General features: G+C 36.7%; 4 protein-coding genes and 1 non-coding gene across 7 annotated transcripts; 2 read left to right on the top strand and 3 right to left on the bottom strand.

Moving 5' to 3' along the window:
* Nucleotides 1-74: 74 nt before the first annotated feature.
* LOC137724949 (uncharacterized) lies at nucleotides 75-1162 on the bottom strand. The gene is given in 2 exon segments (XM_068463584.2): nucleotides 75-442; nucleotides 571-1162. Coding segments are annotated over 2 exon segments (477 nt in total). The 5' UTR covers nucleotides 1003-1162; the 3' UTR covers nucleotides 75-397.
* Nucleotides 1163-3678: 2516 nt separating this feature from the next.
* On the bottom strand, nucleotides 3679-5263 carry LOC148696971 (uncharacterized). The gene is made up of 3 exons (XM_088693417.1): nucleotides 4936-5263; nucleotides 4334-4853; nucleotides 3679-3890 (listed from the first exon to the last, which is right to left on the bottom strand). The coding sequence occupies exons 1-3, from the start codon at nucleotides 4972-4974 to the stop codon at nucleotides 3679-3681; spliced, it is 771 nt and encodes a 256-aa protein (XP_088549543.1). The 5' UTR covers nucleotides 4975-5263.
* A 1281-nt stretch (nucleotides 5264-6544) lies between these two features.
* Nucleotides 6545-14616, bottom strand: RAD54 (DNA repair/recombination protein). Of its 3 annotated transcripts, none has more exons than XM_088694752.1 (22): nucleotides 14310-14616; nucleotides 13463-13846; nucleotides 13209-13295; nucleotides 12828-13068; nucleotides 12637-12762; nucleotides 12460-12516; nucleotides 12297-12383; nucleotides 11862-11957; nucleotides 11612-11662; nucleotides 11003-11077; nucleotides 10799-10885; nucleotides 9972-10063; nucleotides 9739-9871; nucleotides 8469-8588; nucleotides 8233-8346; nucleotides 8033-8116; nucleotides 7833-7910; nucleotides 7693-7751; nucleotides 7386-7575; nucleotides 7199-7297; nucleotides 6716-7077; nucleotides 6545-6644 (listed from the first exon to the last, which is right to left on the bottom strand). In XM_088694752.1, the coding sequence occupies exons 1-22, from the start codon at nucleotides 14534-14536 to the stop codon at nucleotides 6581-6583; spliced, it is 2913 nt and encodes a 970-aa protein (XP_088550878.1). In that variant the 5' UTR covers nucleotides 14537-14616; the 3' UTR covers nucleotides 6545-6580. The 3 variants fall into 3 exon arrangements, with proteins under 3 accessions (XP_088550878.1, XP_088550879.1, XP_068321911.2); XM_088694753.1 differs by having other exon boundaries at nucleotides 13209-13290; nucleotides 14310-14569; XM_068465810.2 differs by having other exon boundaries at nucleotides 6545-7077; nucleotides 14310-14615.
* A 570-nt stretch (nucleotides 14617-15186) lies between these two features.
* Nucleotides 15187-15259, top strand: TRNAR-ACG (transfer RNA arginine (anticodon ACG)). The gene has a single exon. It is a non-coding gene; the product is annotated as a tRNA-Arg (tRNA).
* A 1387-nt stretch (nucleotides 15260-16646) lies between these two features.
* LOC137723617 (protein PLANT CADMIUM RESISTANCE 2-like) lies at nucleotides 16647-18507 on the top strand. Its single transcript, XM_068462819.2, has 4 exons — nucleotides 16647-16910; nucleotides 17018-17089; nucleotides 17186-17398; nucleotides 17962-18507. Exons 1-4 carry the CDS (start codon nucleotides 16670-16672, stop codon nucleotides 18036-18038), a joined length of 603 nt encoding a protein of 200 aa, XP_068318920.2. The 5' UTR covers nucleotides 16647-16669; the 3' UTR covers nucleotides 18039-18507.
* Nucleotides 18508-23237: the final 4730 nt, after the last annotated feature.

The following is a 23237-nucleotide window of genomic DNA, read 5'->3' as shown; positions in this document are numbered from 1 at the left end:
ATTACGATCATTTTCGTAAATTTCTCAATAAACTGTAATGTCAAATGAATATTCGGAAGATCAAAATCCATATATAACAAAAGAAACCCGAATCAGATAGATCAAGACAATAGATTTAATTACATAAAAACTCATAGAACTCCTCCATCAACTGCAAACATTTGTACAAAATGGAACAGCCAAATATACTTTCTTGTTCATCATCATCTTCTACTTCTCTGAGGAGAGAGGATGAATATGCTGTCTAGAATTAAATGGAGAAAAAAGAGAACTAGGAATTGCTGAGCCAAGCCCTAAAACTCATACAACTCCCCACAAAAACCACTCTAATATTAAGATAACTAAAAAGTAAGCAGGAAATCAATTTTCCTTCCATAATGATACCAACTTTTGCATATCAGATTCCGTCGTCTCTTCAACTGAACCCTCCAAATAGAAACTCCTGCAAAACCCCAAATCTTAAATTAGAGGTTTTTAATTAATTTCCATGTTACTTAGAAAAACCAAAGGATTTCCATGTTACTTAGAAAAACCAAAGGGGGAACAAAACGAAAAAAAGAAAATTATTACCTAGCTTTCCTTGCTAATAAGTACAGCCTCATGAACAAACACAGGCCTCCTCTCTTCTGCAATCCTCTCCAACACTGAATGGCCTCTATCGCCTTTTTTCGCAACAATTTGAGCCCTCTTGAGCCCCAAACGCTCCTTCCATCTGCTCAAACTCTTTGTTGCCCTTGGCAGCACTTCCCCATATTCTTCATCATCAACTAGTAGTTCATCTCTCAAAGTAGTAGTCTTATTCCCTTGCTGGCTGTTGATACCATTATCCTTCAACGGCAACAATGTGCCCTTGAATATGATCTCGTCTGCTGAGATCATTCCAAAGTTGTTCACGGAGAATTTGAAATCTGAAGAGACGGGCGCTTCTCGGTAGCTCAATTCGTGATTGTTCGCTTGTTGAGTGTCTGCAAAGTCATTGGAGAAGGAGATTCTAGGATCCATTAGAGCTAACTAGATAGAAGTGTAGGAGTACTAGTACTAATACTACTACTAGTCAGTGAAAAATGCAAAAGGGTTTTGTTGCTAATTATTAAACATGTTTAAGCCTGGCAATGGACGTTGAAAGGAAGCCCTAGTTATAAACCTTTTTTGAATCGATAGATTTACTTGTATACAGTTAGATTCCACATGGAGATGTTTGCATTTATATTAGGGAGAGCTTGTTTTATGCGCATGTCTGGTAGACATCTCATGTTACTCAGATTTGTCACCTTTTAATAAAAAATGCAAGTAAAAATACATTTTGATCTCTCTTTGCATATTACCATAATATTTTAACCTAACCTTCACTTAGCACTGCACTTTAGTAATATTTCTCTTTATTTGTATAAGTATAAAGTTTTAAGTTCTACTCCCATGAATAACGAGTTCGTGAGGTTTGATCCCCTTTTGCCCCTTGAAACTTGAAAGTTGCCTTTATAAAAATCAAAATTCTCTCTACATTGCCTTAAATCTGTTACTTTCTTATGTGTATTTGATTTGGGTGCATCATGTTAATCAATTTCTTTTTATTTGTTTCATCTCTTCAATTTATTTTAAACTTAATATTCTTTGATTGTTGAATGTTTACACATAATGAAGATTTATAATTAAATTTATTACACATGTGACATAGTCTTATTGGGTGTTGGATTCTACATATGTTTTAGGAAGCGATCTATAAGTTTAAGAGAGAAGAAAGAGTCCACAAATTAAAATGAAACGAATTTTAAATTTAAAAAAAAAATTAAGTAGTAACTTTTAAATTACAATAACAAAGAAATAAGCTTGAAAACAATAAAATTCTACACATAATAATATAGTTTTGCCTGGGGCTGGGATGGCCAATCTCATTCATTTGTAAAGAGGGATGAGTGGATGACAATTGATGGCAAAAGTTTTCATAGTTCCACATTAGTCAAATGTAGCAGACACTTTTATAAATTATTTTTTGCTTTCTTTTATGGCAAAAGAGTTAAATTTTCTATCTGTCCAAATAAGGAGCATGTGTGAAAGTCACATGTCATGATATTGGGTGAGATCGCAAATCTCGTATGATCTTTCCAATGCAGCCCTTCTCTGGTTTTTAATTGGTGGTAGAACAAAAAGGAAAAATGAAAAATATGGGAAAATGTTATTCCAACATGGTTTTCTTCAACCTAGTCATTAACAGATATATATGCACACTACATTACGCATCAAACAGATATCAGTTTCATAGTAATATGAGAATGCCCTTTGAGTTGTAAGAAGCCAAGTTGTCCGACACTCTTTCCTTGAGTTAAATTATAGCCCTAGCGGTAAAGTGCGTTTATTTGCGTTCACAAACCTAATTCGGTAATTTCAGTTCGACTCTCGTTCTTACCTTTTTATGCATCTTAAAAGAAGAAGTGATACGTGGTCCAATTGCAAGTTCTTTTGAAGAAATAAATAAGTGAAATTTAGAATATCATCCCCACTTCTTGAGATTCCCCATGTGGTTTGACATATTCTTTTAGTGGTTTGTTTCTCATGTTACTTCACCTATATTTTAAGCTATTCCATATAATTGGTGTCATTAGATCTCCTAATTGAGTATTTTTAATCGCCCCTACTTATTATCGTTGGATAAGTTTGAATTTTGAGATTTGTGTCTATCCACTATATAAATCTCAAAATGTAAACTCATATAACAATAATAAAATCGAATGATAAGCATCACTATCACTTGAGGATGGTAAATAAAAATATCCCCTCGTAATTAGCTCACCTAATCCCTTTTTCAAGTACTCTCTCTTCATTAGAAGAGAAAAGAAAAATAAAGGAGATGAGAATAAGAGAGAGAATCCTATCCCTTCTCCCACCCATCAAAAGAAACAGGCTAGCTCCAATCTAGGACCTTGGATAACCCTAAAGCTGTACTGAAAGAATAAAAGTTCTTTATTCCAACCCTAAAACTATATAAAAAAGACTAAAGATTCTCACCCACATCCCTAAGTTATTAGGGCTATTGACCTTAACAGTAGAGTTGCACATGGTTTACCCTCATCTGGATTGAAATTTTCTAATGGGTTTTTGACAAGTGGCTGATTCCCAATTGACAACTGTGACAACTCTAGCAGGTACTTGAAGTGAAGGCATTGCAATTAGGGTCATGGGACAGAGATGGCAAGAAGAAAGCTTGGTCAAAGGGCACTGTCTCCCTCTTGGTCCCCCTTTTTGTTAGCAAAACTTGTCTTTTGCCTTCTAGTTTAAGGGCTGCCCTGTCTTATCTTAAAATTTATCCAATCTTCAAGGCTCAATTTACAATGCCCGATTAGTATTTAAGCTGTATTATGTTAGGTGCTTTGAACGTTACCCTAATTGTGTTTATACTTTTCTAACATGCTTTGTGTTGAAGTAGTAGAAATTAAGTGGCTCATCACCATCGCAAATCATATATTCAAGACTACGAAAGTTGTCAAAGGAATAATCAAATGGCTAACCCTAATTTGGGGGTTCAATTGAGATTTTTAATAGTAAAATAATTAAGTATTCTCAAATTTCAGTCATGTCAGTATCTTTTGTTAGAAGCAAATTTGCGAAGACACTATTACAAGCTCACGATGACGGTTTTACCCTTGACGTGGTGACTAGGTCGTCTTCTCCACCTCGATGGGCCTAGCAGAACTGCCCATCCCAACATACCATTTTGAGCCTGTTGCAGACGTCATGACGCTTTTTCGGCCCATGAAGTCTCTTTCTCACCCCTCTGCCCATTGGGCTTGAGCAGGTTAGGAACGACTCTTTGGAGTCCTCTAGGATGTTTCCTTCCCTACAGTAGTCCACTAGCCGAATGACATGTCCTCCATCAGACCATTTCCAATGGTGACCTAAAACCTAAAAATATTTAGCCCAGAAAATTTAGGTTTTAGCCCAAAAACAGTTTTTCTATTCCAACCCTTCTGGCCTAAAATTTTAGCCCCAGATTTATCAAAGAATGAATTAAGGCTATTTTTTTTTTTAAATTAACTTTTTTTAAAAAAAAAATTATGTAAATTATCCTAAATTAATTTTATGAACATTTTAACCTAAAAATATTTAAATTCCGATAAATTTTGAAAAATCACTAAATCAATACATGAAAATCATGATAAACCACATAAACTTAAAAAAAAAAAAAAAAGAAAAAGAAAAAAGACAATTAATAAACCACATAAACTTAATACAATCAAAAACTCATAGACTACATAAACTTAATAATGATATCCACCATCTTGACTTGGTGATGGACTTGGGTGATAGTTTTGAGATGAATCATCATCTTGAAATATACTCTTTGTGGCATTCCTTCGTAAAATTTCCTTTTGCTTACCACGTAAGTATTTCTTCCTCTTTGGAGTGTATTTGTCAAGGTCCTCCATTATCAAATTAGTTTCGTACCTTTCTTGCTCCCTATCCCCTTCTTCCTTCATGGCCAAAAATATTTGGGCCGATTCTTCTTGCCGACGGCACTGGTTTACATTCATTCTTGCCATTTCGCTAGCAAATTGTGCACGTATCAGATCTTGGGACTTCCCTTTTCTCTTTGTTTCCTTTTGCTTATCTCTACCTGGGGGCCTTGGAAAAGAAGAAGTTGGGCTCATTTGGTCAACACCTTCATTGTCGGCAAAATTCACACCTTCATTGACATCATTTGGGGGTGGGGCTTCATTATGAAATAATCTTCCACATTGTTGATTCGCATCGGTTCCCCACCTCGGACAATCCTTAAGGATGTTCCAAGCATGATGCAACTTAAAAGCTTGATTTTTTGGTGTAGTTCTTGTCTTGTAAATTGCTATTGCTTTGTCACCCTATGCAACAAATACATAAAAACAATTAGTTGCAAAATACTATTATGTACATGACAACTAAAATATCAACAAAGAAACTCACAATTTCTGAGGCGCCCCTTCCACTAGGCATGTCAACCATGGCTCTCTACAAGCTTCCCTTCCACAAAGTGCACGCTTTGTTGATAATCTTCCACCGATCATAAACACCACCAACTTCCCTTCGACCGGCGTTGGAGTTTTCATGGAACTTATCAACGATTTTACCCCACAAAACCTTTCTATTTTGATTGGTGCCGACGACACCATCTTCGCTAACAGAAATCCATGCCAAACATAAAGCAATATCTTCGTCAAAGGTCCAATTACGACCTCTAACATGCTCTTTTGCCATCTCAAAAATTTTGGAAATGAGAAGAAATGGTAGAAAGAAAAATTGGAAGAATTATAGGAGAAAAGTGAGTTTTGTGTGGATGTTTGAACAAATATATAGGTATTTATAGAGTTTTTGGTTGAATTTTAAGTTAAATAATTTTTTTAAAATTATTTTAGCCGTTGGATTTAAATTTGGAGCGTTAGATCTTTTTTTTTTACCGTTAGATTTGATTATATTCGATCTAAGTCGTTGGATTCAATAAATATATAAATATAAAACTTAAAAAAAAAAACAATTTGAACCTGGACCGTTGGATTAACCAACGGCCCATTTAAATGGAGCTATTGGATGAAGAAAAGTAGCCGTTGGGCTACAGTAAAACTGACAGCAGAGGGGGACAACCCATGTGGGTGGGCCTTCAGCTGCACTGCTTGTGGCGCGTGAGGGAGATTGGGTTTTGGGGTGTGGGCTTCACAGCCCACTTTTCACTCTCATTCGTGAGTCCCACTTCAATTTGTGGGCTAAATTTGTGACCAGTATTTGCCTTCATTTTAAGTTTTAGGTTTTAGGTTTAGTTTAGGTTTTGGGTTGGAGTCGATTTTGGGGGAGAAAAAAAGGGAAAATTTAGGTTATAAGTCACCATTGGAGATGGTCTCAAAGGTATGCTCTATTAGTATACTTAGCACAGTGCATCCCTGCCAGCAAACAACGTATTGGCAACTTCTCCTGCAAATACCCCAAGTTAGCTAGAAAAATCAGTATTGGCAACTTCGCCTTACACCCATTTTCATCATTTTCTTCCATGTTTTTACACATCCTCAATAAGTTGCTTCTTTTAATAGTGCGTTTGAATGAGGAATTTTCACGTACCAAGGAACTCAGGCTAAATTAGTTATAAATTCACCATATTACAATATAATGGTATTTTTTATTATTTATAAATGAAAGATCTTAAATTCGAATATCGTAAATAACAAGTTTGATATCAATTTATTCTCATGAATTACAAATCTCTTTCAATGCTCTGCATGTATTGTAGTTCATTCCTTACTGATGTTATCTAAACCTCTGCTCCCAGGTTTATACCCTCTCCCTTTTTCTTATTGTAGATTTATGTAGAATAGTGTTTCTACTATAAAAAAAAACCCTACATGCTTAAATTTTAGGTTTGAACTTTTGAATTTTAAGCTACTTGTTCATAGCCAACCGAAAGGGAGCCGATCGACCGGTTTCGGCCACTGCATGAAAGACCAGACATTAAGGTCTAGATAAGGAAAAAGCACTAATCTCGCCTAATCTTTCTCCATTTAACAAAAAAAAAAAATGTAAATAGGAATTGAAAGTAGAAAGCTATAATTTGGTAAGGGACTAATTATACACAAGGCAATGCCAATATCTGTGACGATTTCCTTTCTGGGAAACACGAGACTTGAATCCTGTATACATTAGCAAAGTAATGAAAATCAATGCCACTAATCACCTTATAAAGGCCAAAAACAAAACTCACACAAAATCGTCGTCGTGTTCCACAGAATCAGGAGACGATCTTTTCTGGGGCAATCGATTGTTAAGAGACAGTTTAGGCGTTAATGCAACATGCACTGGACCCTTCAAAGAAGTTTTTACTGATTTCACGGTGGACTTTTCTGAGGGCTTGAAAGGGGCAGATGTGTTTCTGATAGAATTTTCACCCGAAGACACAGATTCGAGCGGTTTTCTTTGCCAGGACAATGGCACGGATTTCTGGTTCAGGTTTTGTTTTAATCTGGGACAGTTCTCTTTTCCTTCTTGTTCCTGAATCTTTGGGCTTACTTTTGATTCAATTGGTACAAGCTTCCCATCCACTTGGTTTGTAAACACAAATGTGACCTGAAAATAATTATGTATCATTACTTCCGCTAATGGATAGCAGTGTGTGAAATTTTGTTCTCTGAAATATCGAAAAATGAAGACAACAAAAACAATTTAACGAAGAACAAAGTATTCATACCTCATCTCCAGCCGAAGCTTGGAGAATAGAATCAGGTACTGAAGTTGGGGAGAAATGGTGCCCCCAATTACTTAGATCTTCTTCTAGAGGTGTCCCTACCTGAAAAGAAAATGTCTCTATAGAGTTACAAAAGCATAAGTTAGAGGCTACGAGCATCTATGACATCTCATAAATTGATGTGGCCAACCTGCTTCTCCGAGCTCTTTAATTCATGGAAGCATCCAGCACGTTCTGCAAATCCACCTATATCAGATATTACTTGCCCAGACTGACCATTTTGATTGGTTGATTCGTTTGCTTCTCCCTCGGCTGTGGTCTGAGGTGTATCATTGGTATTTTGGCAACGGATGCAGTTCATCTTCTCATGCACGTCAGACCTACACACATGATTAATAAAACCCATCAACAGGAAAATGGAATTTTCAGGGCACGAAAATGATACATAGAAGATATACAAATGATAATACAATGGTCAAGGACACAATAGGCGTTACCTCACATTCTCATGAAATGTGAATAGATCGCGCAGGTCTTCTGTTGAAAGAAGGTTTCCCTGGAACAAAAGAACTGTTGTATAGTATGCACTTAAAGGAGAACACCAATCATGAAGATAGAAAGATGTACAATTTCAAACCTGTGCCTTCGGGTTATCTGTTTGTTCGTGCTGAATAACCTTTTGAAGCCCTTCTTTTGACATCTGGCGCTGGTACACCTGCAGAATACAAGGTTGGTTTATTAGCATGAAATTGATAGAACTGATTGCATAAATCATACAGATGCAGAAGGAAACAATTAAAAGTGATTATGATAACTCGATTTCTGCCAAATCTAAACCTTTTCTTCAATTGTTCCAGTACTCAAAAATCTGTAAATGTATACTCTCTTCTTTTGCCCATCCCTCCAAACTCTTGCAGCAGCCTATTTATGGAACAAGAAGAAAAAAAAAGCTAAAACGATAAGAATTTATACGAAGAATGTGCATATTTTATGATCTCTTTTCAGCTGTGCACAAAGCACTTGACCTACGTACTTACTTGTTTATCGTTGGCAGGATTCCAGTCAGGATCAAACAAAACCAGCCGATTTCCACCTATTAAATTAAGACCACAACCACCAGCCTTGCTGCTTAAGAGAAATACAAATTCATCCTGCAAGAAGTTGAGTGTTTGTTTGTTTAACGAAATATGTATGCCCAAACAGAGCATAGAGAAGCATAAAGAAACTACAAGTGTATATTGCCTGTATAATTACAAATGTTATAGCTATATACCTTTGAGGGGTCATTGAAATGGTTTACTAATTTCTGTCTTTTACTGATAGATGTGGTTCCGTCAAGCCTCAAATATGGGTATCTTCTTTCTCGACACAATTGCGCAAAAAGGTCCAGTGTCTGGTACATAACAATTGAACTAAATTACAACAAGGTAGGCTGCAAAAACCTAGTTTTTTCCACAAGAAAATTGTGGCAATTAATGCTAGAGTGAAATCAGATATTATGTCTTTTTCCTACATAAGAAATTGAAGAATATTATTTTACAAACCATGGACGAATGCGACAGCAGTGAACAAGCAATCAACTGAAGGTACTATATAACCTATAGGATCTGACTATTAATATAACTAACAAGTAACAACAACTGACAATTAGGAGTAAGAGTGACTTGAGAATCATCTCTCTCAATTGACATGAAGAATGGAATGTCTTTAACGCATGACATCCATTTCCCACCTCCTCTCTTCAATTCCCTAAAATAATCCAATACTCCTTTCAGGCCAAATTACCCAGAATATTGACAATACAACACAATTACACAATTTCATAAACATTTGACCTTTTTTCCCCCACCAAAAGCACAGACATTCTCATGAAATAAACATGCACTCGAAAAATAAATCACCCATTCAAGTTTGCCCCATGAAATACCTTATGCCAGAATCTCAAGGCAACATGACAATGAAGGAAGAGATTATGAATACTTATAAGCCTCTTTGTCTTTGCTTATGATACACCAATGCAGTGATAAGGTAGCATTACACCTCTCTTTTTCTTAATAACATCAGATGCATTTTCCTCTTCCATGGTCAATAATCCAAGCAATTACTCATACCTAAATACCTCAGTTTCCAAAATAAGCACATATGGTTTGGAAAGGGTAAACATGAGTCATCAACTCGAATCAATGGACTAAATAAAAAATTCACAGAAAATGCAAAGGATTCCGTTTTCAAAGGTCGTATATCTAATAGCGACAGATGTAACAAAACATTTTCAGTCAAAAAAGGTAGAAATGAAAACTCTGCCAACTTCAAGATCATTCAAAATTAAGATACTAGGAAGTAAATCCCAAAAGAAATAATAAAAATAAAAACTTGTCCCTGATTAGCTATAATGTAATTTTATTACAGCAAAGGAATCCTGACTGGTGCCAAGAATGATTTCTTTGTGAAAACCATGTGCTGCCTCCACACAAGAAAGGACAAGCATCCAGTAACAAATATACACATACATACATACATTGTAATCTAGGATCAATGTTTACCTGCGTATAGTTTGAGACAAGGACAATACGGTCATCAGTCTTCTTACGTAAATGGGCCAGTAACCGAGCTAAAACATGCATTTTTCCGGACAGTTCAACCCAAGCACCATCCCCGCCAGTCCATGATCCAGATCTAAGAACATAAGAAATCAATGGTATTAGACTATAAGTGTTGAGTGTTGGAATATTATTAGATATGAAAAATAAGAATAAAGTACAACAGGAATGCATACCTTCCAGAGAACATATCTGGAGGGAAAAAGCGAATACAGTCCTCAAAACCTGAAGTTCCCGGACTTCCACTTCTTATAGTATCATAGATGAGCTACAATGAACAAATTTCATGAGGATGAAAGCAACTCAAAGTAGAATAACTAACATGGGAAGGCCCCCGAGGTAATAAAAAAAGATGCATCAGGATGATAATGTAATAGAAAATTTGAAACCATAAAATATAAAACCCATGAAGGCCTATGTCTTCTGAATTCTGATATCGCATAGCGCATGCATATTTGTTTCAAAAAGAAACAAATTTTAGTGCAGAAAACAATAAAAATACACGAGTGGACAAGATGGCCACAACTTGGACGGAAACAGTAAAAGAAAAATCATAGAAATAATATTTTAAGGCACTACAACATAAACAGACCATACAATTAAAATTATAACAGCTTTCCAGTCCAACCATTCGGTAGAGACTGAAGCCCATAAAGATGACGAGACTCGAATGGAGTTTTTCCCATAAAATATCTGTCCCACCACCGGCAACATCTTCAAAAATCATCTTGTTTCTTTGCAGCCAAACTGTCCCAAAAAGCCCAATACTATGCATCCCCATAAAACTTTGGCCTTCTTCCTCCTCCCTGGTATTGGGAGATGTGGTTTCTTCTTATAAGAGATAGCAAAGATTTCTTTAGAAGAAAAAATAAGGGCTATTAAAAAAATGTTACCATGTATCCTCAGAATAGGTCCAAAAATAATATTGACAGAAAAACATCTCGATGAAATTATGTGTTTGCATGCATGTGTCAGTGTAATTGTGTTTACATATATGCCATACCTTTGGATGATTGCATAGCTTCTTAAGAGCTGTAATATAAGCCAAAATCTTTGATTGCTTCGTGTCTTCAGAAATTGCTCGTTTAACCTGTGTTTGAGGAAAACAGAGTAAAAACCATATCCTGTCAGACAGTCTTTTCGCTAACTCCAAAAGTTCTGCATCTTTCAGGAACTGCTTGATGGCTCGATAAGAATGAGAACTCACATTTTTGGAATGTATGAAATGGTTGTATATGTCTATTTGGAGAGGAGTCAACTTGCAACAAACAACTTCAATTATCTGCAAGGGGAAAACAAGACATTGAAATGCAGAATTACTTTTGCAACTTCTGTAACAAAAATAGACATTTTTTCATGTAATCCTGTCTGAGGCGAGACATTTGAATTTTGACTGCCTATATTAGAGCAAGCTGCAACCAAAAACAAGAGAACCATCCACTGCAGTGGAATTCTCTGAAGTTCCATAATGTAATGAAAGTAATAATAGATAGCCTAAGTAACTTTCTAGACATCAAATGTAAATCCAGAAATACTCGGTCCTTCCAAAAGTACCTTTAAGTCACGCTAACAAAAGATTTTTCTATTCAGCTTATAAGTCAACTAGACTTGACTTTCCAAAATGTGTGCAGATTCATCTACCCTACCGGACCATATAGGTTCCAAAACTCAGATGAAGAGTAGAAAGTTAAGTTTGTACACGAAACTTCAAGTAAGGGGCAATTAATTATGCTTATATATATATATATATATATATATTATCTTTTTAATGAAAGTATACACATATATTTAACTTCGTCTAACATTAGTGGCATACCTTTGGTGGGAGGTGGTTTGATAGTAGTGCATTAGTCCGCCGCAAAATAAACTGAAAAAGTTTGTTAATCATTACTCATTAATCATGAAAAAAGATTATTTACGTCAAAATAGAAGAGAAATGCTGATTTAAAATATTAGTTAGCCTTTCACAACTCCAACGGTCAGTGAAAGCTGTTGATACAACTTTATAAAACAAAGCCTGGATAAGGGTTATGTCTATAGCTATCGTGTCAACAAGGAAATCTAACCTGATTTACTGTTCCACTTAGTTCAGCTGATCGCTCAACACTTAGCTTCCTCTCTTTTTCAGAGGCATTAGGTTCTCTTCCACAAATAATGGGTGCCTTCACAAAACATATATGTAACAGTTCATAAAATTCATATACAGTAAAATTCAAGGCAACAGCGAGAAAAGAAGAAAGTAATTCATAAAATATTATATTTTGGTATGTTTCAAGTATAAGAATGAGATAATCCTCATAAGAATTATGTCACTGAAATGATATTACCAGAAAGAGGCCCAACTTAATGGTTTCTGAGCTTGGCATATTTAGTTATTTACAAAGGGAGAAGCAGAAAAGAAAAAGGAAAAAGAGAAACTATAAGGCAGCCAATAAACATGGTGATGTAGATTCATTCTAAGGGTCAGTGGTCAGACATGAAATGTAAAGCCATCGGCTCACCTCATAGTAGCGGCGAAAATATGCAGCATCACCTAAGATTCCCGGATTAGTAAAATTGACCATGGCAAAGAACTCTTCTAGGTCATTCTGCAATGGTGCAGACGAAAAGAGAAATTAGACAACAGTTTGGAATTGTAAGACAGCATGCACAATTGCACCCTACCTGCATTGGAGTTCCCGACAACAGAATACGCCGCTTGCATGAAAGAGCAGCCAAAGCCTGATAGAATGTTCAGGAATAGTTTTGTTGGGGGGGGGGGGGGGGGGGGGGGGGGGGGGTTGTTATGTATAGAGGTAAAAAAAATAATCATAATGGAAAACAGAATTGTATACGTCATACCCGATTCGTCATTGTCTGATCATTCTTCAGACGGTGAGCCTCATCACATATGAGAAGGTCACAGGACTCGCTTTGGCTAAATTTTGCAGAATGCATCCGAAATGTCTCATATGAAACAATCAGTACCTGATTTGTAGTGACTGTAAGTTCATTGTTCAAAGATAAATGTCAGACCAGTTATGCAATTCTACCTGTACATGGCCGTGAGGACTTGTGAACCGATCAATTCCAGAAACAACATCATCTCTGGTACTTTCACAAAGGGCAATAAGATTAACTCTTTCTCCAACCCACTTCTTTATTTCAGCCTCCCAGTTGCTCACAAGACTGGTAGGGGTGACTATAATGGCCTTTTTAACCATTGGTTTCCCATCAAACCCTTGACATAGAAGAGTATATAGTAATGTGATAGACTGCAATGTCTTTCCCAAACTGCAAAAGTACCAAAATTAAGAACAAACCTGAATACATGATCCTCTATGGATAATAATGTAAAAGAAAATCTGCTGATATAATTGCACAGAATTCAGAGGGAGAGAGAGAGAGAGAGAAGGATGAAGATAGAGAATTACCCCATATCATCTGCCAGAATGCATCCATATATATTTGATGCACTATTTAACCCTGAAACACATTCAAACATAAACTGAACGCCTTCTCTGCATTAAAACTTCATCTCATCAATTTTACGCAACAGCAGCCAATGAAAATATTAAAGCATATTAGAAACTTTTCTCAAATTCGATGGATGCATAGCAAATGGTGAGCATTGCTATTAAAAATTTACCAAAACGAAGTAAATCAGTTTTAATAACGAGAGAAAAACCTTTGATGTGGTCGAAGGAAACGAACAAGCACTGGGTCCACTACTATCTGCACCATATTAGAAGCCGCAATTTCGAATTCTTCAGATTGCCACAAGACCAAAGGATCAATTCCGGTAGGTAGTGTCACACTCTCTTCCACTGGATCTTTCTCACCCTCATTTTCTATACTCAAATTCATATTAATATGTGGAATGAATGCTGCAGTTGATGAGCCCCAGGGAACAAATCGTCTACGTGCACAGAGACGACGCGCGAGCTGGTCAGTTCCATCCTCATAGCCAATAGAGCATGGAGGTTTAAAGGGTTTCCTACAAACTGCTGCTCCTTCCGTCACTGAGAGAACTCGAGGAAGCAGTGGCTGCCTTTTCACGACAAGGTTACCTCTGATGGAGAATCATTTTACCCCAAATTTCAGTTCAAATACAAAACTTGGGATTAGAAAACACTTATACCAACAATTCAACCTAAAGGGTTTCCAGTTCCTATATATGATTGCACAATGAAACTTCATAAATTGAATGCTCGGAGTGTTTTGAGAGCTCAGATTTCAAGAACCTTAAGTAAGAATAACAGCACCAAACAGCTTAATCAAGCAATATCATTTCTTTAATCCCCCATTATATACCCAAAAAAGGCAATATCATTTCTTAGAAAGCAAATCCATCCGAATTCAATGATTCAAACAATTGGTTTTTCTTTTATCCTCCACTATTTTCTTAGCAACCAAACAGGAACGCAAAATCCATACAAAGACAAACCCTAGGTGACGCTTCAGCTGTGGAAAATTGGAATTTGAAATCTAAGTTCTTCAGCAAAAATAAAATTGAATATAGAAATCAGCGGTACCTGACGAGAGCGTCGACGTTCTTCAATTTCCGATCTTCGGCGGAGGGCCGAGGAGGGTCTATGGGTTTTCGATTATTCTCGACCACCACGAAGTCGTTTTGGCGGTCTTCTTCTTCTTCTTGGTCTAGCTCTTCTTGGTCAGCCGAGTACTCCTCGCTGGATTCGGAGGAGGAATCGGATGAACCGGAGGCGTCGGAGATTGAGAGAACTTCATCTTCTTCCTCCATTTGTGCGAGCGTCCGAGTGTGCGAGAGACTTCTGGGAAACGCAGAGAAAGTGATTTTATTTGAATTGATGCGTTTTGGCGGTAAAAGGTTTTGGGCGGCTAAAATGGGTAGTGAAAGAGCGGGAGGATTTTATAACTTATTGTCCAAACAAAATTGAAAATTAAGTTCCGTTAGCATCTTCATCCGTTAGTGGAGGACAATAGAAAATGAAGAGTAAGAGTAATAAAATTATTCTTACTATCCATTTTAAGTAGTAATTGTTTTTGTGAAAGTTTACATGTTTAGAGGAAGAAGGGCAAGAGTAACGGCAAGGACGATTCCTATTTACAAACATAATTTTATATATATTTTTTAATGTTTTCTTCTTCTTATTCCTACATATTATTATCGATGTAGACTTTTGGATATTTTCAAATGTTTAATTTGCAATTGTGTTGAATTTTGAAAGTTTTTTGAATTTTTATAATTTTTTTTAGATTTTTTAAAGTTGGATTAATCCTGGTTGTACAAAATCGAGAACTCATTGCTTGGGCCAGTATTATTGGGCGAGTTTGATGTTAGGTTTGTCCTCACCATTAAATAAAATTATTGGATGACTACGTACTTCATAATAATATAATAAAGGAATCATGGACTTTGAAGTCAAAAGGGACTCCATGGCCCAATGGATAAGGCGCTGGTCTACGAAACCAGAGATTCTGGGTTCGATCCCCAGTGGAGTCGTTATATTTTTGTCTAAATACTATGTCATTGTTTCCAGAAGCTCCTATGTCATTGTATTTGACAATTTGTTTTTTGAGTTTAGAAACTAATTCATCAGTAGTTAATCATCAACTGTGCATCATAATATAAGCTCCACGTTTTGCATATAATATTGTTTGACGTTGAAGGATTATTAGGATAATTGTACCTAATAATTGTTAATCCATTGTATAATGATGAGATACAACTTGCTATATAATTGTTAATCTATTGTATAGTGATTAATTGAGGGGATTATAAGAAGGTGCTCAAGCCCTTCCCTACGAGTGAAGACAACGACTTTACAATTTCCGACTAGATTCCCATTCTATATTTCATTAGTCGACGTAAAAAATGTTAACAAAATCATATAGCTACGAATATTAATTACATGAACTAATCTATTATGATACAAATGAAGGAAGTCGATGTTCTTATCCCAAAACAATCGACAACGAAAAAAACGACTTTAATGCTTTGTATAAGTTTAAAGTTTTCTAAATTTCTGATACGAGACAATTTTTTACATTCTTTCACTGCGTGTCAAGTTAGCTAAGCAGGAAGATGAGAAAAGCCAACACTAGTCATTTATCATACTTGTTCATAACGGACGTCAACCTATATCGGAACATCAGCTTTGAATTCAAACTAGCTTATATAATGAAATTTATGGAGTATAAACATAACCAAAGCAAGTCAACGGAAGAAAGTAGTCGAGCAGTGTCCTTTGTCTCCAAGCCACTTGTCTCCCACGAAGATTCTAAGCAACTTCATAGGCTTGGATAAATGAGAAATTTTTAATACAAGTGGCAGACTACATGTTATTATATAAGTAGTGAAATTTTTTGTTTTTTATGTTATTAATATTTTAACACAAGAATCTTACCAATTTTCTAGAAACATGTGGTGTATCACGAATTCCGAACATATTAAAAACATATCTCTGAATAAAGGAGGCCTGGCCTTTAGTATAATTATGCATTTTTCCTATTAAATACTCCCTATCTATATACACAATTGATTATGAGCACCTTTGCATTTGAAACTTCTCCCTCATTTCCATTTTTTTGTTTGGTAATTTTTTACAAAATTATTCTTTAAAAGGTGGTTTAGAAAGTAAACGTTTCTAATCTACGTGAAACAGTGTAGGATGATAAGGAAAGCGGAAAAAACAAAATGAAAAAAATCAAATGAGAAGGTCAGTGATCATATCTTAAATGCTTAAACCAGACCAAATATGTAGGCCTTGGACTATACGAAAGTTTCCACCAAATGATGACAATTGTTATATTTGTATAGCTGGTTGCCTACTATAATATATATATATATATATATATATATATATATAGTATGACTATTCTAAGTGCAATCTAAAAACTAGCCACAAAAACAATGTATTCAACTCCTACAGAACCTCATGACCATGAGAAATATGCAGCCGATCACAACCATCACCATGCCCATGTTCCCAATCCAGTCTCAAGTGCCCCAGGACTAAATAGTTCTGCGGGTTCAGTACCCACATATGCTCCTCCCTACATATACACTGTTCAGTCTAATTCTGTTCCTGCAGTTCCTGCACGAGGGAACTGGTCCACTAGTCTTTGCCACTGTTGTGACGATCCTGAAAATTGTTAGTGAAATATATATAAACATTACAGCTATATGTGTGTGTGTATCTGGTTTTATTTTCTTTTATTGTTTTTTCCTGATTAGTAATTTCGAATTCAATTTTTGAAGGTATGATCACTTTCTTTTGCCCTTGCATCACGTTCGGTCAGATCGCTGAGATTGTGAGCCAAGGTTCCACACGTAAGACTCAAAAATTGCTAGCTAGGTCCACTCATAAAGTTCGGATGTGATCCTTATTAGACTCCTGCTTGATTTTTATTGGCGGTGTGTGTTCAGCTTGTGCTTCAGGAGGAGTGTGCTATTGTATCCTTCTTTCGACAACTGCAAATGCATGCTTGTACTCGTGCTCCTACCGCTCAAAGATGAGAGCTCAATATGACTTGGAAGAAACACCCTGTGCGGATTGCCTAGTGCACTTCTGCTGTGCTACTTGTGCACTTTGTCAAGAGTATAGAGAGCTCAAGAATCGCGGGTTGGATATGGGAATAGGTAAATTTACTATTGTGCTAACTTATAATTTATAAGAATCTCACATCAAATATCTGTTTTGGTGTGCTACCTATATATCCGTGGCTGTGAATACAGAGTTTGTGCCACCATCGACTAGCAGTTTTCTGCCATTGGAACATGATCCGAATTTCGAAGGCGTTCAGAGGCCATCAGTGATTGTTCAGGCCGCAGACCTGGGTTAACCAAATCGGCTACAGCATTGTGCTTTCTCCCTTTACACCCAAGTTTCAAAACCTGCTCCCTGTAGTTTAGATTAGACTAATTAGTACATTGCTCGAATAAAAAAATACATATAACACCAAATTCCAGCAGAATAATACAATGACTTGGTCAATGTGTGAGCCTTATTAAACATCTTCAGTACCTCCATTGTAGCTGCCAAGCTATGCCATCATTAAAAAACAAAATCCATGCATATAATACGAACGTGTTGCATGGCTAGTTGTATAACTTGCATTCAGTTTATAATTCATTGACTGACTTTGTTTCTTGTTATACGTTTGACGGAATTGTGGGCGATCGTTGTTTTGTTGGAAATGAAGGTTGGGAAGCCAATATGGACAGACGAAGGCGCGGCGTTACTGCAGCTCCAACTGTTGTACCGGGCATGACAAGATAAAGAAAAAGAGAATTCTACGGAACCATTCCTTGCGTATCAAGGTTCTGAACATCATTGAACTGTTGTGGCCGGACATTTTGGTTATGATACGAACTTTTATGTGTGTACTGTTTGATGCTTGTTCGGAGTGTGTAACTGTGTGTTGCTGATGTAAATTTCAATAAAAAATCTGAATGGCGTTCAGGGATGATGATAAACCATGATAAGAATAAGATATTAACACTTGCTTTAGGTGTTAATTAATTATTATGCTAGATCGGTTCCTTGAAGTTGGTCTAGAATGTGGAAGCTTAGGAGTTGTAGGCCTCGGTCGAACTGTGTCGCTCTACCTCTAGTTTTCAATGTATTTATGAATCATAAATTTACAAACCTTTGTGGTTGATTTAGAAAGGTCGATGGATGTCTGGATGACTCCTCCAGAATTTACAGTGTATTGTTATGATTTTATAAAGTAGGATTTTACGAATGTTGCTTATAAATTATGTGATTGATGGACTTGTTTGATGATTATCACGTACTTCGGATTATTGTCACACACAAGTTTTGCAGCTTATCTAATAGAATTGTATTTCTCAATAACTTGAATGTTAAGATTACAAGAGTATTTATACAAAGCCTTGACCTCTGCACATGTGTGGACTCCACACTCTAACAAATTATAACTACGAAAACAGAAAGGACAAAATATCTTGACAAACTTACAGACTAAGTTTTTATCCTTTACAACTAAATGATTCTTATTAGCCCCTAATTTGTGCAGATGCAGATGTCTGCTAAACTGAGGAACTTGAAGTGATAGTTTGTGTCTAAGAAGAAGAAATCTTGGTTTTGGCAATGACTTTGTGCAGATGTCTGCGATTTGATCTTGAGAATATACAAAATGCACTGAAATGGCTTTGGAGAGGATTTACACAAAGCCTTGACCTCTGCATACGTGTGGACTCACACTCTAACAAATTATAACTAGCAAAACAAAAAGAACAAAATATCTCAACAAACTTACAAACTAATTAAGTTTTATCCTTTACAACTAAATGATTCTTATTGTTATCTGGGTTGTTACTTTGCTCGATGCACCATTCCTACGGCATAGGGATAATTGTGTAGGTGACAGGTGTTAGTTGATGCGAGAAGCTCTTGGGGTACCAGTAAGAGGTCAAAGACTGAGGAGTGATTAGGTTATCCTATATCTTTCCTTGTATTTTGTTGAGACCTTTATTTTTTTGGAGCTTACATGCCTGTTCCTAATGAGGGTTATGAGTTTTTGTTGTATATTTGTGGTAGAGACCCCCACCACATTACTTTTATTTGTGAATTCAGTTGAGTATTTCTTTGTGTATCTTGTTTGTATTCCTTGCACCCCCATAATCGAGTGCCCCGCGTCAATCTTGGACGTCGGGATCGAGGCGTGACAATGTTCATCTATTCCTATTTATCCTTTATTTCTCCCTGCTTATCTCCTCTGTCTTTAACCACATCCAACAGGAGAAGGATACGTGAACTATACGCTCACTCTTGCAATTTTATCCTTGACGCCGTGAGCAGAGCACATATTACCTCAAGTGAATGTGACATTTGATGCCTTGTGAGTAATAAGCCTTTGGGCTACCAATGTATCATAGGTGTTTCGGGCCCATGATATGTCTTGTCATCAAGGCATACCCAGTCTAATGGTGGCAAAAAGTTGACTCTTTGGAGTCTCCCCTTGGATGTCTAACGCGCCAACTCTCATACCAACAAGGATCTTTTGGACTACTAGTTGGCAGGTTTACAGAGATTGGCCTACACCACCAAGGACTGCCTAGTATGGTCTGCAACCTTCATTCCTAGCCGCCTACTAGGGTTCAAATCTCTATGAATAACCAAGTCAATCAGAAGAAACGGTAAGCACCACTTACTACTCAAAACTCTCTCAAGTTCTCTTTTTCTCTCAAACCACTTTTTTTACTTAGGCATTGGAGGCCTTTTGGCGGACACCCTCTCTCAATTTTCAAGGTGTTCGCCAATTAATCTAACGATGTTTGTTCTCTTATATGTAAAATTTCATCAAATCAATCGTGTACGTAATTTGTATCCGCACTTACCATAATCCACCTTCTTATTTTGATTACCGTTGCATATTAATAAACACATGTCACTAAAAAGTTATCTAAAATCAAATAACTATTAAGAGTGTAATCCCATTTGCATGACTCATATGCACCCAATTAGTTGATACAAACCACTATGCTCCCAACTTTATTTGATCTGGTCTTCTAAGTATTTTCATATAATAAAAGAAAACTATATTCAAGATCAACTACATTTATTCAGCATCTTTCCAAAATAAGCCATGAGATTTCATTATTAGTAATTTCACCATGAATTGCATCAACTTAAACCTTCCACATAAAAATATTTAGTTTTGTTGTTAAATTGGTAATGTGGCAACTACAGACCTATACTATTTATGCTGATTTGTGGAAAGCGAGTGGGACATACTTTCCTCTTAGTGGCGAGCATGCTGTAATGAAGGATTGAGATTGGGGTTTTTTCATGTATAATGAAAGGAAGAAGAAAGGACACTCAACTCAATGTATAAGAATACTTCTAACCTTCAAAAGCCTTTTTTCATTCATCTCTTTGTAATGCAAACACCATTTACCTTTATTGTTCTACTACTTTCCTTGTAGTATCGATTTCCTGTACTGAAGTTTCGTTTCAAAAACACTTCCTTTGCTTGTAACAACTTGCCTAACTGGCAGTCAATGTTACCTGAATAAATGCAAACTTTGCTCGAATGCTTGTGTTTCTCATTTCCTTTCAAGTTATTACTCTTTGTATGCAAGTTATCATTCTATTGAATAAACATTTTACAAGTGTTTAGGTTAATATTTAGACTTTGGACTTAGAGGAAAGAAAGCCCAAAAGAACTAAAGAAATGAGACTTGCCCGAGGCCCAGCACCAAGCCCATCCATCTATCTCAAAGACAATATGATGAACCCTCATTAATGCAAAGGTTAGGTCTTTACAAGGGAAGTGACAACCGATGGAAATCAAGCTACTCTCAGCCCAAAAGCATTTTCTGAATGGCAGAACATGTAAAAAAGGTGATGACTCATTGAAGTGGTTTTGGGCAAAGCTTGCAACAGCCAAGGTCATTGCCTATAAAAGGGAAAATAGGGCCCAGAGACAAGGACACTCAACCAATCAAACCAACAAACATACAAACTCTGCTCTCAAGCCAGATTTGCATCCAAAAGCTGTAATCAGCCCAGTCTTCAATCATTTTTAGGATAACTCCCTACAAAAGCCATCTTTTGTCTAGTTTAAAGCTTTGCTATCACCCCTAGTGGCGTAGTATCGATTCTCTCGCGTAAACTTGTTTACCATCCATCCATTCTAAACATAAAACACACAACCCTTTATAATCACAAAGAGAAGAGACTACAAGACGTTCAACCTTGCCCGGCAAGGAGAAATCTTGTCCGACTCTCTTTATTTCGTCTTTCTATTAGTAGATTTGGTATTATGATGTATTCTCTAGTATATGTTCAAGTTATTTCCAGTCTTTTGGTGATCAGAAGCTTCATTGGTCCTCAGATCTGGTTCACTTAGTGGTTTACTATCATAAAAGATGAACGTGAATTAGATCGATGACTTAAGCCAGATTTGGACTTTCATCCTTTAAAGCATACAAGATAATGAACTAAAAGTCCTTGGTCTTAAGGCACAGAAAAGAACTTAATGTAGACTTAACCCATCTATGACAATCATTTGATAACAAGAAGTCAGAATAAATTGGGGCGCAAGTAATTGACTTAAACACTTGTTCTACATCTGCCATACTGAGATGGCAGTGGCATGCCTAAGCACTTAGTTTTGATTGTGAGCCTCAAGGCTTACACCTAAGGCCCCACAAAGGCATCTTTCAGAGCTAACTTTGTTATCCTCTTACAACCTCTCATCAGGAAGAAGCCCGACAACCAACTAAAGTGCCAACTCCTCGAGGAGCTGTGTGCTCGAGCCAAAGACCTTTCCCAATGAAATTCCTACCCGAACAACAAGTCTTTACATTCTTGTACTTTCAATTCTTTACTTTTCCATCTAACGTGTCTTACTTGTTGTAAAACAAGGATTGCAAACTGCTTTGGACCAGTTCTAATCAACTTGTAGTTGTCTTTTGGCATTAACAAAAAGAGAAAACATAAAGTCCTTGCCACCAAGGCATAAAAAAATCAAAAATAGATTTAACCCTCTATGGACAATCCTTTGATAAGAGGCTTTGTGGCGTAGGCAAACAATCTAAGTAACAAAAATCAATCAATATGTTATCTTGGCCAATAGTGGCATGCCAGAAAACAACAACTCATTTAAGATAGACTGGATGCCTGCTCACGGCTTCCCAGAGGCACCCTTAAATTAACAAGAATTCGTCTTCGTGCATGAGGAATTATGCATCCAATATAATTTTGGCACTCCGGGGGGATTCCTTGTGTTTTATGCCAAACCACAAGAAAAGAGACGGATTCAACATGAAGGTTCAAAGCAGTTCTACCACACCTTCTTAGGCGAATTAAGATGGTTGATAAAGTGAAAAACCCCAAGGCAGTTGATAGTCCGACTCATTCTAATAGGTCGGGCAAAGAAGTGTCCAATGGAGAACTGTAATCAACAATGATCCAGGTGATAAGGAACATGGTGAAAGCTGCAATAGATACCAGATGAAAGATCAACAAGTTGTGCTCAGTCACTTGCAAGTTACAAAGAAGGCTGGAGACAAAATTCTCTAATATGTCTCACTAAGTGACCAACACCAAGATTACTGTAAAAAAACCAGATTAAATCTCAGAAAAGAAGAGGTAGTTGCAGTCCTTTCTTTTCCCCAAAGAAGGGGAAAATAGACGTTGCTATTTGTTGCCCGATGCTGATGATAAAGTCCTCATAAAGTTTGCTCGCACCAACTCCCATCTCAACTACTGGAGTAGTGAAGGTCCTACCCTGAGAAAAGGGTGGCTTCAACCAAGAATGGTCAAAAGTGGCTTCTTGTTGGAAAAAATAAACGATGCATGGGCCTCAAGGTTCTTTCTTGATCCGAACCAAAAAACCAAATTAATTTCGGTACTTCTAAGTTTTGGGATTCCTAAAATTTAAGTTCAATTTTCGAGTTTGAAATTCCCACCCCAAAATATTTCTGTTCCACTTTTGGGATTGTGTTT

The sequence above is a fragment of the Pyrus communis genome, chromosome 5 (genome assembly GCF_041283825.1).
Source record: "Pyrus communis isolate YQ-2024b chromosome 5, ASM4128382v1, whole genome shotgun sequence".
Classification (NCBI taxonomy): domain Eukaryota; kingdom Viridiplantae; phylum Streptophyta; class Magnoliopsida; order Rosales; family Rosaceae; genus Pyrus; species Pyrus communis.
The sequence above is the reverse complement of the archived record's forward strand: the minus strand, read 5'-3'. Positions and strand labels throughout refer to the sequence as shown.

What these genes read in the sequence shown, in the direction of transcription:
- LOC137723617 (XM_068462819.2), top strand. Translation starts at nt 16,670, where the DNA reads ATGTATTCAACTCCTACAGAACCTCATGACCATGAGAAATATGCAGCC. An exon ending in TTGTGACGATCCTGAAAATT is followed by an intron (nt 16,911 to 17,017) that starts GTTAGTGAAATA and finishes CAATTTTTGAAG; the next exon opens with GTATGATCACTTTCTTTTGC. An exon ending in CGGGTTGGATATGGGAATAG is followed by an intron (nt 17,399 to 17,961) that starts GTAAATTTACTA and finishes TTGGAAATGAAG; the next exon opens with GTTGGGAAGCCAATATGGAC.
- LOC148696971 (XM_088693417.1), bottom strand. Translation starts at nt 4,974, where the DNA reads ATGGTTGACATGCCTAGTGGAAGGGGCGCCTCAGAAATT. An exon ending in GAAGGGGCGCCTCAGAAATT is followed by an intron (nt 4,854 to 4,935) that starts GTGAGTTTCTTT and finishes TTTGTTGCATAG; the next exon opens with GGTGACAAAGCAATAGCAAT. An exon ending in ACGAAGGAATGCCACAAAGA is followed by an intron (nt 3,891 to 4,333) that starts GTATATTTCAAG and finishes TTTAGGTTTTAG; the next exon opens with GTCACCATTGGAAATGGTCT.
- RAD54 (XM_088694752.1), bottom strand. Translation starts at nt 14,536, where the DNA reads ATGGAGGAAGAAGATGAAGTTCTCTCAATCTCCGACGCCTCCGGTTCA. An exon ending in ATCAGACAATGACGAATCGG is followed by an intron (nt 12,517 to 12,636) that starts GTATGACGTATA and finishes ACATTCTATCAG; the next exon opens with GCTTTGGCTGCTCTTTCATG. An exon ending in ATTTCAATGACCCCTCAAAG is followed by an intron (nt 8,347 to 8,468) that starts GTATATAGCTAT and finishes AACTTCTTGCAG; the next exon opens with GATGAATTTGTATTTCTCTT.